At 46.8% G+C, this 14,012-nt stretch overlaps 1 protein-coding gene across 1 annotated transcript in view; it reads right to left on the bottom strand.

The window, feature by feature from the left end:
- The window catches only part of LOC142492219 (killer cell lectin-like receptor subfamily G member 1), a 78,895-nt gene extending 65,370 nt beyond the window's left edge, over positions 1-13,525 (bottom strand). The window contains exon 1 of the mRNA XM_075594888.1: positions 13,409-13,525. Coding sequence (XP_075451003.1) covers positions 13,409-13,525 — 117 coding nt within the window. The remainder of the gene's footprint in view (positions 1-13,408) is intronic.
- Between the last annotated feature and the right edge of the window lie 487 nt (positions 13,526-14,012).

Genomic DNA, 14,012 nt, shown 5'->3' with positions numbered 1-14,012 from the left:
CCCCTCCTCTAACCCTTCCCCCCTCCTCCACCCCTTGCCCCCCTCCTCCACCCCCTCCTCCCCTTCCCGCCGCCCTTCGCCTTCATGCCCGCCTTACCGCCTCCCCACCCCCGCCTCTGCCTTTCACCCGCCCTTACTCCGGCCGCCTCTGCCTTTCACCCACCGCCTCACAGCCGCTGCACGCACTCAACAGACACCCGCCACACTCGACACATACCTGCCGCCACACACACCTGCTGCTTCCCGCCCCTACGCACCGACATCACTGACCCACCGCCTCACACCCTAGCAGGACCCCCCACTCACAGACAGCACTCACAACCCACGCGCCAGCCGCCGCCTCACACCCTTGCAGGACCCCCACTCACAGACAGCACTCACAACCCACGCGCCACCCGCCGCCTCACACCCTAGCAGGACCCCCACTCACAACCCACGCACCACCCGCCGCCTCACACCCTAGCAGGACCCCCACTCGCACACAGCACTCACAACCCACGCGCCACCCGCCGCCTCACACCCTAGCAGGACACACGACTCAGATTTTTACATCACTTATGGCACCAAAATATACATTGTACTGTGGTGTGGTTACAATAAACCATTTTTATACAACATCGTATTACATTTTCTTCCATCTTTCTTTTCAATATTATTATCCAACCTTTACAACAAACAGTCACCTATTGTTCCACGATTTATAAATAATACTACCTATTACGCATTTACATCCCGGGCAACGCCGGGTCTCTCAGCTAGTAATATATATTTTCTTTAACTGTGCATGCAATGTCTTGTATATAAATGTATACCTTGTTCATTTATGTAACTGTATTTGTAACCATGTATTATTTGTTTTACTCTGTGCCCAGGACATACTTGAAAACGAGAGGTAACTCTCAATGTATTACTTCCTGGTAAAATATTTTATAAATAAATAAATAAATAAATAAATACTGTAGCACAGCGCAGCACAGCGCCACCTAATGGCCAAAAGAAAAATTGCAGCTGCAGACGGCTTTTTTCCCTCTGCTCCTGGCAAAATCGCCGCTGCTTCCTGCGCCCCCCCTAAACAATCTTGCGCCCCCCCAGGGGGGCGCGCCCCCCAGTTTGCGCACCGCTGCTCTAGGGAGTCAGTCCAAATAGGAAGAGAACCAGAGGGGGCTGATACATTACCAGCCATCTGTACTATCAACCAGGACATTCATTTACACCTCCCCTACTGTGAGCAATACACCTGTGTCTGATTTATTCAATGTCGCCTTGAGTATTCTCTCTCTACAAGCAAGCTTATTAATATTCAACGTTTATGCAACTGGTTACCAAAAAAAAAATTTTGTAGCACCGTTTTTAATGGAACTTTGTCCTGTTGTTACACTATACAAGAACATGCTATTATTATTATTTATATCTGCCCCCTCCAATCAAGAGGGGGGTATACATGTGCTGTCTCCCACCCCTATCCAGTGGGAGTATACATGGGGACCATGGCTCCCTCCATCCCAGAAAAGCTATATGTGGAGTCCCTGCCCCCCCCCCCCCACCCCAGAGGGGTACACATAGAGTCCCCAACCCCCTGTCACGGGAGACCACGTTAGTTACACCTTTTTACCAAGATCAGTCATTGAGCAAAACAAGGCAGATAAATAAATTGTAATTTCGCTTACACACAGTGAAACACAAAATACAGATGAAAAGACACACTTACTTTTGGGCTGGGGTTGAAAACTAGACTTTTTTAGGTGCAGGGAACTCTTTGGGAGAATTTTATCCAGATCCGGACTTAGCCCAGAATCTCCTGGGATGCAAATCGTCATAAAATCCCAGCCGTGACCGCTACGTTGTCTTCTGAGAACTTGGGCGCAAAATGCTGGACTTAATCTCTGGCAGGCAGGCTTGAAATCGAAGCCGGTTGCTTTGCCATTAGATGTAGCCGGGTTCCCAGACTCACCCCATTGTTGCGTGTGCGGATAGGGTTGCAGATGTGCAGGGAGGGCTCCGGTGTATCGGAGGCTCCACATTGTCGCAGCGCAGTTCTGGGTGCCGCCATGTTGATGCTCGCGCAGGCGCGGCGCGCCAGTGGAGGTGGCTAGGGAGCAGAGGTCGCGCATGCGCAGCGGCAGGTTGCAAAGCCCGCGAAGGAGGGACGGCTCCTATAGGGTGGAGCGTAGGGGACTACGAGTCCCAGAAGGCACCGCGAGACCATGTGACACCAGGGAACCTATGGGGTGGCGAGATTAGCGGGAGGTAGAGATAGAAGGTTGCACCGGGAAGCGCACGTTGTCAGAGTCAGCGGGAGGAGGAAGGAGACGGAGCTCCTGGTGTAGGGAGGCCGAGAGCCCCTGCACTAGGTCTGATACCCCCTGGCCCAGTTAGGCCCTGAGTCCCCGTAGAGTGGAGCGGATATAGGGACCGGCCTTAGTCAGGTTACAGATCCCCTTACTTTGCATCGGACTGTTCCTACAGAGACTTGCATATTTCACATTGTGCAGAGGTCTGGGCTCAGACCTCCGCGGCTGTCGCTGCAGTCATCCGGGTGGGATCGCCCCGGACGGTGGTTCCTGTGGTCAACAGTCATCGGATCCTTTGTGAAGTTCCTTGGCAGGCCCGGGCACTGGAGTGCTCGGCAGGTAACCAACAAGTGCACCAACTATATCACCTATTCATACAGGACATAGTGGCTGCGCAGTCACACATACATATATATCTCACTTGAGGGTGGGGGACATACGGAGTGTGGGTACTGGACACAGGGTGGGACCACCCGGTGGAGGTGGGAGCATCCTGCGCGATGCAGTAGTTAGTGTCTCCTCTAGGGAGGGACACCGGTTGATATAAATATACTGCTTATGGTAACTATAGTAAAGTCATTGGTTGTTTTACATGCTGTGTGTGTGTGGAGTGATATACAATTGTCCTGCTAGGAACCACTCCCCCTCTGGTTGGAGCCATCACAGGTGGAGGTGCTGCACTAAGTACGAGGTTGCTCCTATTATTACGCGTACCCCAGGCTCTCCGTGGTGGAGGCTCAGGCCCTGTGAGCCTACAGGTTATACAGCATATGGTAGCAGTCTGTATTCAGAAGGAAACAGGGCTACACAAACAAAGTAACTTTGAAAAGCCCGCCCGCGCTCTTTTGGCTCTGACTCAAGGGGAACACACCATCTGATTGGCTCATGGCTTCGTATAGTATTCTCTGGTTCACTCATAAAATAGAAGCAGAGCAGACAGCCAATCAGCGTGTGGGAAATTTCTTAAGCAGCCAATCAGAGCCAAGCCGGGTAAAAAAGCCGGGTCAGCAGGAAATTTAAAATAGCTAAGGGACATGCGCCAGCCTGCCACCTCTCCCCCCAGCTATACCAATGCCACCTGCTGGGCAGTGCCCCTAGGTCTGGCAGAACTAGTGGCATCCCGGAGGACTGCCATTTAACTCCGGACCTTACTCCGCCTTTCCCCGCTAACCAAATGCCGTTCACACCTCTGGGCATCATCTGGCTGCTTTGCACTTTGAACGATGTCCAGCAGACTCACCGGCACCTATGGGTTTGTACGGGCTGTCTGTTTGGACATCGATTCGGAATGTAAAACACACTGAAATACATTTTAATAAACACTGAGTCTCGGGGTAACCTTTCAGCCACGGGGACTTTAGGTGAGGATCTTGGGGGTACAGGTAACAGAAAAAGAAGAATGTTGTTGTTTTATTTCTGCCTGCCTTATTCCCCACACACTTTCTTTCCGACTCAGTTTGGACTCTGAGTCCCCCCAACCTTATGTAGGGGGACGAGAGGAGGGGGCGTGTCAATCATCACTTTATGTAAAAAGGGAGGAGCAGAACTAAGTAATACTGAGTACTTTAGACATACTGCACTTTTAATCATCTCATCATTACACTATTGGGCGTGCTATAATAGGGGCCTGCTTCTCTAGTCCTATTTTCTCTTCATAGGTTTCTTTCGTTCATCAGTCAATAGTCAAAACAAGGCAGTGAAATAAAATCAGGTTTACTTGGATAAAACCTCAGAAATACAACAAAACACAAAATACAGAAATATGCACACTTACTGGGGTCTGAAGTATGAGATGTAGCCTTTCCTAAATGTAGGGCGCCCGCTTGCAAGGGCTTACCCTGATCAGAACCTTGTCCCGGACCAAGATTCAACAGAAACTTCTGACCGGGACCTAGTCCCGATACTCCTGGAACTATTTTCGTCAGGAAACCCTGACCACGACCGCTACGTTCTCAGATGAGAACTTGGTCCTCACATCTGACTTAGTCTCTGCAGGGCAGACTTTCCTCGCTTCAAAACGAAGCCGGTTGCTCTGTTATTTGGGACAGAGCAACTTTGAAAAGCCCATTCTGACTTTATCGACTCAATCCACAAAATCGTCTGGTTCTCTGACTGGGGCTTCTCCTTACATACACTCCGCTGAGCTAAAAACATATTTTAAAACATGGGGCACCTCGGGGAGACTCATGACTGTACGGGATATACGACTGAGATATCAGGGCTCGAAAATCAGGAGTTTGGAGGACACTGGGCAGCCCCGGTGTAATTCCACTCGCGTACCGGCAAATCATGCCTACTCGCCGAGTATAATTAAGGTACTACCGGTAGCTCCTGTCCCCGAACTCCTGCAAACAAAATAATTGCAACATTACCCAAATATCCCCCCTAAAACTGACACAAGAAATCTCACAGTTCTAGGGCTAAGGGAACAGAAAACAGAAAAAAGCAGGGGTCACTTTATTTTCCACATGTTTTATTTTATACAACCAATTCGTCATGCATACTCACTACCTATAGGGGTTCACCATCTATAGGATCTCTATGTGCGGCACTACCCAAACCATATAAGCCTGGATCATTCTCAGCACTACACAGACCTCATCATTTACATCATTAAAGACAGATTGGTCTATAAGAGGCTTACCATCTTTTAACCAGATCATCTTGTAACAGCCTAAACCTTACTCACTGACAGTCCTTGTCACTTACAGGTGGGGTTAACCTTACGGGTAGCAAGGCTATCAATGCCAGATGAGTTACCTGCCAACGGGGGAGTGCAGGGACATCTGTCACCGGCCCGGTGGCAGAGGGAGGCCCGCCCCGGCGATACGAATCTGGAAGGTGAGCCCAACTTGGGCTACAGGCTGCCTGGGTGGTCCTCCCTCTGCCGCTGGGAGAGAGATGAGAGGGAAAGAGATGAGAGTGAGGGAAAGAGAGCGAGAGAGGGGGAGCAGAGAGAGACATACGTTTAATAGTAATAATGAAAGAACTGAAAAGGTAGGCAGGAGTAGTCTGGTAAAAAAATTTGTACATATCGGCAATGTTGGTTAAGGGGGATAAACTGCTAAACTTACAGGGTTGCGCCTTCTTCCAAAAGGATCTTCTAAACGTCTGACTTCCATATCGATGGCATGGTCCATAGAGTTGGAGTATTCGGTTAGGATGCCAGAGTAAGGGAAATGTTGAATGTTCTATCCATTGACCAGCCTGTTTTATCCTGGGACATCTACAAATGAGAATGCTTGTACTAATTAGTTTGCAAGATTAAAAACATATACTGTAGTATGGCAATACAGATGTTGTGTGTCTCCATTTTGTCAGAGTCGCAGCTACACATGGCTCTGGCACCACACCAAACCGCAACACATTATCTTTAAGAAAAAGAAAAGCCACAACACTAGCTACTAAAATAAGTGTTGTTTGCTATAGCTATACTGTATGGGAAAGTACCACTCATTAGCTGAAGTATGCCATAACATGTGCTTTGAGTAGAGTGAGAGCTCTCTCGTCACATATTTGACCACTTACCAGCTTAAGTGTGGCATGGCATGTGCTTTGGGTGAGCAGAGCTCCATCTGCCCCATGTTTACTATATATAGAGTTGTTTGCTACAAAGGAAGTGTAATTCATGAGTTTAGGTATGCATTTGCTACAACACTCAACACTGATTGGAGGAAGCCTCAGAAAATGCTATAAATAAGAGCCTAGGCTGGGGATAGTGCCAGAAGCTTCTGCATGGACCGTGCATGTGCCCTGGGCTAGAATTCCCCTTGCTGATTGGGGCTTTCCCGGGTGTTTGGAGCGTTTTCCTGTCGTATGCTGTGCACGCTGTAACTGAGAACATAACCGAAGCTAAGTAAAATCCCTTGTTGATTACATCTCTAAGACTTTTTACTGACTCAGAGTGTGCAAGTTATTGGCTGAATCCAGAATCTTTGCATTACATATACATATATACTTTTCTTCACCCTTCCAGCTAGTCTCATACACCAGGCAACTTTTGGGGATAGCAGTCCTTTCTACACTGGAATGCCTTATATTTACTTAACATCTTAATATGGGCAGAAGGAGCTCACGAAACAGCTGGATATAGAGGCAAGTAACAGCTGGATAGGCTGCAGGAGACAAGTGGCAAGGAATTAGTTGCCGCGCAAGAGGAGCGCGGCACATCGGGGGGCCGAGCCAAAGAGGTAAGGAGGGAACACGTCGCAAAAGACTTGTTCCCCGATTCCTTACAGTGTTATATCAAATCCCCACATCAGCCTCGCGGTCACGCCTTGTTTGTGGTGAGCACTCCGTTACACACTGGTCATGGTCTCCTTGCAAACTTGTTATTTGTTCCCACCACTTCGACAAACATTTGACCACACTTGCTGAGCAGAGCAAATTGCTGCTTTGTCAACGCTCACCTGATTTACAATCAAACAATAATAATAATAATAGTACGTGGCTGGCACTAATATATATATATATATATATATATATATATATATATATATATATATATATATATTATATATATCCACACACACAGAGTGAATATTGCTAACACCGCTGCTAGTGATACATCAAGGCTATTACAAAAACACCCCCTCCTGCTGTTATTAAATGGTCCCTGTCCCAGTTAAGCGCCAGAGAAGACATTACAGGAGGCCACAGCTGAAGGGCAGACAGATACAGAACATCACAGCACACACATGGAAACCTGGACGTTCATAACTTAAGGACGAAGGAGCGGCTCAGTGAGTAAAGACACTGACTCTGGCACTGAGTTTGAAGCAGGGGAACCTGGTTCAATTTCTGGTGTTGGCTCCTTGTAACCTTGGGCACCAAAAACATAGATTGTGTAAAAATTGAAGTGGTCATTTCACCATAAACTATGATTTTGATATTATAAATTGCTTGACCTAGAAGTGTATGTTGGTGGGTATACACATGTGTAAATGAGTTAGCCCATTGTCTGAATAGATGACAGGATACAAAGGCCAAACTATGTTTCAAAGATTTGATTAACACTTCAATGAGACCTCTCTCTTTGTTTACTGTATGCGGGAAACTGTTTCAAAGAGTATGTAGGTAGGTAGGTATAAAATGTTTTACCAGGAAGTAATACATTGAGAGTTACCTCTCGTTTTCACGTATATGTCCTGGGCACAGAGTTAAAACAAATAATACATGGTTACAAATACAGTTACATAATGAGCAGGGTATACATTATATACAAGACATTGCATGCACAGTTAGTGAAGATGTATATTTTAGGCATATGTAACAGTTACAGACCAGATTAAAATGTGAGACAGCCTTGGTTTTGAAAGAACTGTATGTATGTAGCACCATTAGTGTACATAACTCTTTACATTAGTAATTGATTGAGATCTCCTAATCAATGGTTCAGAGAGCAAGACCCCAAACTGGTATTTAAAGCCCAGAGACCAATGAGTTAGTTGGGTTAGCTTTCTCCAGCAGAAATGGAGGGTCCAGTGAGTAACCAGCTCCAGAAGGATGACCTGACTGAAGTGAAGAAATTCCTCAACACAAGATATGAGCAGGAGGATGAGATAGCTATCGATATTTATATATATCAAACTCATCCTCCTGCTCATATCTTGTGTTGAGGAATTTCTTCACTATATATATATATATATATATATATACATACACACACAAAGTAGCGCTACTAAGTTAAGTGAATAAGTCTTAAACTAAAATATAGACATATTGATTAGTGCAATGCTAGTAAACAAAATGAATCTAACAAAACTAATAATAAGTGAGATAATCAAGTGATTAATAAAGCCAGACAGATAATACAATAAACATAACAGTATATAGAGTCCAAAAAAGGATAAAGTCCGATTGTTTCCACTTGATGATAATTCAAGGGAGGAAAAAATCCCAACAGCACAATGATCCCAGAAGCTCCTTGCTGCTTCAATAAAGTGGTGTAGCCACAAACTATACACCTAGAGAAACAAAACACAAAGAAGCGCAGGCTCCATAGCACGTAACTGTATAAAAAATGGGAAAAATTATTACAAAAGAAAGTGTCCCTAGGAAATACACTTACAGGATGCTAAAAAAAACACAAACATTTGAGAGAAATCTGTAAGGGGCGTCATCTACAGGAGTGGACACTAACACTGTGCACCTGATTTTCAAGATGACTGCATACAGCGCCTGCCACGAGTACTACATCGATGACATCCTCCTGATTTGGACCTCTGGTGAACAGGACCTCCTACTGTTTCATGAGAACTTCAATACGTTCCACCCAACCATCAACTTCAAACTCACTCATGCCCCAGACAAAGTATACTTCCTAGACACCACCATTACTATACAGAACCTGCGCAATGCTCCACACAGCGGGCACAATAGAAATACCAGAGGAATCTGGAGTACAAAATCAGAGGAAGGTTCACCTGTTCTTCCAACAATGCCATGTACCTCATCATGTGCATGAAATGGCCAGGGGGCTGCTACTACATAGGTGAGACGGGACAGGGGCTAAGCATGAGAATGAATCTGCATCGCCACAGCATCACACGCGGAACAAGAGAAAGTCCTGTCGGCAAACATTTCTCTGACTCTGGCCACAAGATGAACGATCTGAAGGTGGCCATACTCAAATGTAATCTTAGAACACTGAAAGAGAGATGGCTGCATGAATACAAATTTATGCAACTGTTCAGGACACTTAGCGATGGCCTAAACCGAGACCAAAGTTTTATGAGTCATTACTGACATGAGAGGACTCTCTTCCTATGAGTGCCAAAGGCCATGTCCATACATACTGCGCTATATATATATATATATATATATATATATATATATATATATATATATATATATATATATGCACACACAGCTGTCTCTTATACATACATATACTCCATGTAATTACATAGTTACATAGTTACATAGTAGATGAGGTTGAAAAAAGACATACGTCATCAAGTTCAACCTATGCTAAATTTAGAAAACAGATACTTTATCCTACATCTATACTTGCTTATTGATCCAGAGGAAGGCAAACAAAAAACCCCAGTGTGATATGATCCAATGATATCTCATAAGGGGAAAAATAAATTCCTTCCTGACTCCAAGAATTGGCAATCGGATTAATCCCTGGATCAACATCCATCCCATGTATACTTATTTGGTATATCCCTGTATACCTTTCCTTTCTTAAAAGATGTCCAACCTTTTTTTTTAACAATTCTATTGTATCTGCCATCACAGTCTCCATGGGTAATGAATTCCAAATTTTAACTGCCCTTACTGTAAAGAACCCTTTCCTTTGTTGCTGGTGAAATCTCCTTTCCTCCAACCTTAAGGGATGGCCCGAGTCCTTTGTACTGCCCGTGGGATGAATAGTTCTTTTGAAAGCTCCTTGTATTGTCCCCGAATATATTTGTATATAGTTATCATATCCCCTCTTAGACGCCTCTTTTCTAATGTAAATAAATCTAATTTAGCTAGCCTGCCTCATAAGTTAGATTGTCCATCCCCTTTATTAATTCGGTGGCTCTTCTCTGCACTCTCTCTAGTTCCATAATGTCTTTTCTTAGGATTCGTGCCCAAAATTGTACTCCATATTCAAGGTGTGGTCTTACTAAAGCTTTGTAAAGGGACATAATTATGTTTACTTCCCTTCCATCCATTGCCTGTTTGATGCAAGATAAGATCTTGTTTGCCTTTGCAGCTACTGCATGACATTGGGCACTATTGCTAAGCCTGCTGTCTACACGCACTCCTAAATCCTTCTCCATCAAGGATTCCCCCAATATATCTCCATTTAATTTGTAAGTCGCCTTTTTATTCTTGCATCCCAAATGCATAACCTTACATTTATCTGTATTAAACCTCATCTGCCATTTACCCGCCCACGTTTCCAGTCTCTCCAAGTCCTTCTGAAGAGAAATTACATCCTGCTCTGATTCTATTACCTTACACAATTTAGTATCATCAGCAAAGATGGAGACTTTGCTCTCAATCCCAACCTCAAAGTCATTAATAAACAAGTTAAAAGCAGGGGTCCATGTACCAATCCCTGAGGTACTCCACTCACAACTTTAGCCCAACCTGACAAAGTTCCATTTATGACAACCCTCTGTTGTCTGTCCTTTAACCAGTTTTCAATCCAGGTGCATATATTATTACTGAGTTCAATTTTCATTATTTTGTACACCAACATCTTGTGTGAAACCGTATCAAAATCCTTTGCAAAATCTAAGTAGACCACATCAACTGCATTACCCTGGTCTAAATTTTTAAATTCCATCCCTATATACCAATAGGGACCACATAGGATCCACACACACTTTTAGTTATGCCACAGCCTCTTACATTCCCCACACCATTGATATACACATTGATATACACTCCCACTCCACACACACCATTTGTAAAGTGCTGTATACACTGTGCTCTTTACCAATTTATATTATGTAACGGTCAGACCCCCACCCAATCTCATATTAGCCCCTGTGGGTGTAATCTGCTCCCAATTACATGTATGTGTGTTGTGGTGCACCTGCTGGTACCAGGACTCCTGAGTCTCCCGCTGAGTTGGTATTGGAGAATATCACCATGACAGGCGTCTGAGGTAGTGTTCTGAGTCCTACTCACATTTGGTACTGCGCCTCCACCCCATCAGGATCAATACGGCAGCAGGGAGGAGTATCTGATGGGGAACTCCTTCTTGGTGCATCCTCCTGGTAAATAACTCCACACTCACACAGGAGGGATCTTTTGAACCAGGGCATCTTTAATGTCATCTCCTCTGGCAGACTGCCCATCATAGCGGTCGTACTTGGCCGCTCATTTTGTTGAGGTACTCCCTGCAGAAGGTTCCTCCTCTCTTAATTGAGTTGCTCTCCACCTCTCCCCTAAGGGAGACCACCGACTGTGCCAGGTCCCTGGACACAGTGTGTAATCAGCTTGCACTTGACTCTCTGACAGACAGACTTGAACTGCTGCAGACACTTCACTCAGGATAACTGAACAGACTAACTTTTGGCAGTGCTGTGTCTTATATAGACTCCAGAAAGACCCACCTCTATGTCACTAACAGTGGACACAAAGCATATTGTCACTTCCTTTGCTACATATGACACTTCACCAGGGTTTGAGAGCAAACCTCCATGATAGTTACTGGCAACCCTGCCTTCTTACCAAGATTACTGCCAGCATGAGACAGATCTGTACACCAATTTTACACATGGCTACAATCTCCCCCTGGTGGAACCCAGCGTCCCCGTCTGGGATCTAAATTTGCGGAACCTTCCTTCAGGTAGTACTGCAACACATAGCAAGATAGAAATACATTATTACAACACATCTTTTTTTAATCAGAAACATAATCATATAACAGTTACATCCTGACCTGCAAGACTGTACTGCTCCTAAGGAGAACCTAATTTAGTAGTAATGCATAGGGTCTGACTTCTGCACCTCCCTCCCATTGGCATCCGCCGCGGGGGGAAGCGGGCCGCAGTAGGAGCTAGTACTTCCCCCTCCGTCCCACGTAACGTGCGGGCCGCAGAGGAGCTGGTACTTCCTCCTGCGTCCCACGTTGCGGGGGGGGTTAATGCCCGTGGGTGGTGGGTGGGTGGGTGGCTGAATGACGGTGTACCAAATGTGAGTAAGACTCAGAACACTACCTCAGATGCCTGTCATGGTGATATTCCCCAATACCAACCAAGCGGGAGATTCAGGAGTCCTGTTACCAGCAGGTGCACCACAACACACATACATGTAATTTGGAGCAGATTACACCCACAGGGGCCAATATGAGATTGGGTGGGGGTCTGACCGTTACATTTTTGGAGGCGCTGATGAGAGACCTATGAACAGGACAGGCTTTTGCGAGGCACACTAGGAAACAGGAAGAGTGTATGCTGCCAGTAAGTGCTGTGGATGGGACGGGACCTAGGGGTAGTCAGGAAAGGTCTGGACGACTCGCAAAGCACACCCTAGGGGCCCTGAGAGGAGTAAAGTGGGTCTGGAGACAGGGCTATAGCTGTCCTAGTCACTTTGAGGCGGCTAGTCGTAGGATGCCTGAAGGGATAGCCTGGTTAACATGGGCCAGGAATTCTGGAGAGGATCTGCGCTAGAGGTAGCCAAGAGAGGTTGACGCCCTAGTACTGCATGGGAGAAGCCAGAGTACTCTAGCCAGTAACCAGAACACTTACCACAGAGCACATACTGGAGGAATGTAGACACTGCATACCCAGAGAGAGTGAGCCTACCCTGAGGTAGTAACATGAGTCAGACACACATGGGATACATGTAGGTGGTGCACTGGCATTCTTTATTGCATCGAAATGGCGGCTGCCCAGCAGAGAGGAGCACCATGTGCGATCGCAGAAATACACAAGTAAAGATGGCGACCGCAAGTAGTGAAGTTCCGCGCGGTGTGGAGAATCTAAGATGGCGGCCAGAGCCTGATGGAGAGAGCGCACGTGGTGTGTATACCACAGAAGAACAGACTACTGAAGTGACTTTGGCTAGTTTGCTATGGAGTGACGCTAAAGCAGTGGCTGCGCCGTTTTTGTCCTGCCTAGGATCCCGGGGTGCTACCCTGGAGGACATTGTTGTTATGTGCGGAGTAGATGGAGAACCTGATTGCCAGACGGTGATCAACAGACAAGTATCTACCTCAGTTGCTACAGTGAATGGCCATGCAAACCAAGATGGCGGTTCCCGCTTCCCTGGGAGACCGCATGGGCCAATTGAAGAAAATTCTGCAAATGCTAAGATTGCAAGGAGTTGGCCAGGATTGGCGCCAAATAAAGAACCCCACCCTGTTGGGGGAAGTGGCGCGAAAGCTGTGGCCGCGCCCTCCTGGACTGTGACAGGCTCAGAGCCAATTCTGGGTCATCAAGTGAACCTGTGGGACCCTCCCTTAATATCTACCAGGGGGTGGGGTCCCTGTATCTGCCAATTACGAACCAAGTTGGCTGAGGGAGGAGTTGAATGTGCGCTTCCTGCCCTTTAGTTACGAGGAGCTGGTGAACAGGCGAGACAACTGTGCAAAGTGTCTCCTTTAACCAGTACCATTGAGAACAAGATGGATATTGTGGTGGTGATGAAAAAGAGCCTGCACTTACCTGCGACGTAGTGGAGCCGAGTCCCGATGTACCACGATCACCTGCGCGGATGCGACCGGAGCGGATGAGTCCTGCAGCCACGGCAACTCTCAGCATGGAAGGAGAGGATGACCCCATCATGAGCCGACGGAGCGGTGAGACACCCCCTTACCCTCCACAAGCGCCGATGGAGGCGAAGGCAATGGAAGGCCCAGCCAAGGCCCAAGCGGAGCAGCGGGAGGAACCATCACTTCCGGCGGCGGATGTCGTTCTGGAGGAAGAGGTTCCGGTGGGGAACCCAACCCAAGATGGCGGCGCTGAGTCCCGCGAGATCGATGATGTCAGTTCCGGTGGACACAGCGGAACAGGTTGGAAGATGGCGGCGCCCTCGCGACCGCCATGCTGTACCAGGTCGTCTGGAAGAGAGAAGAGCAAGAGCTGACAGGCCCTGCGGAAGCCTGGACTGCAATCCGTTGGTACAGGTCGAGGTACTGTCAAATTGCGGATAGTGATGCCGCATCGCCAGCTCAAGTCCCCTTTTGTTCTGCCCTCGCCCATGGCCCAAACCCCTGCCCTTGTCACCTCGTCATCCGGGTCCCTATCGAGCCAAGGGTTGTCTGGAGAG

Source organism: Ascaphus truei, chromosome 4 (genome assembly GCF_040206685.1).
Source record: "Ascaphus truei isolate aAscTru1 chromosome 4, aAscTru1.hap1, whole genome shotgun sequence".
NCBI lineage: Eukaryota > Metazoa > Chordata > Amphibia > Anura > Ascaphidae > Ascaphus > Ascaphus truei.
Note: the sequence above shows the minus strand (reverse complement) of the source record. Positions and strands in the feature narration are given on the sequence as shown.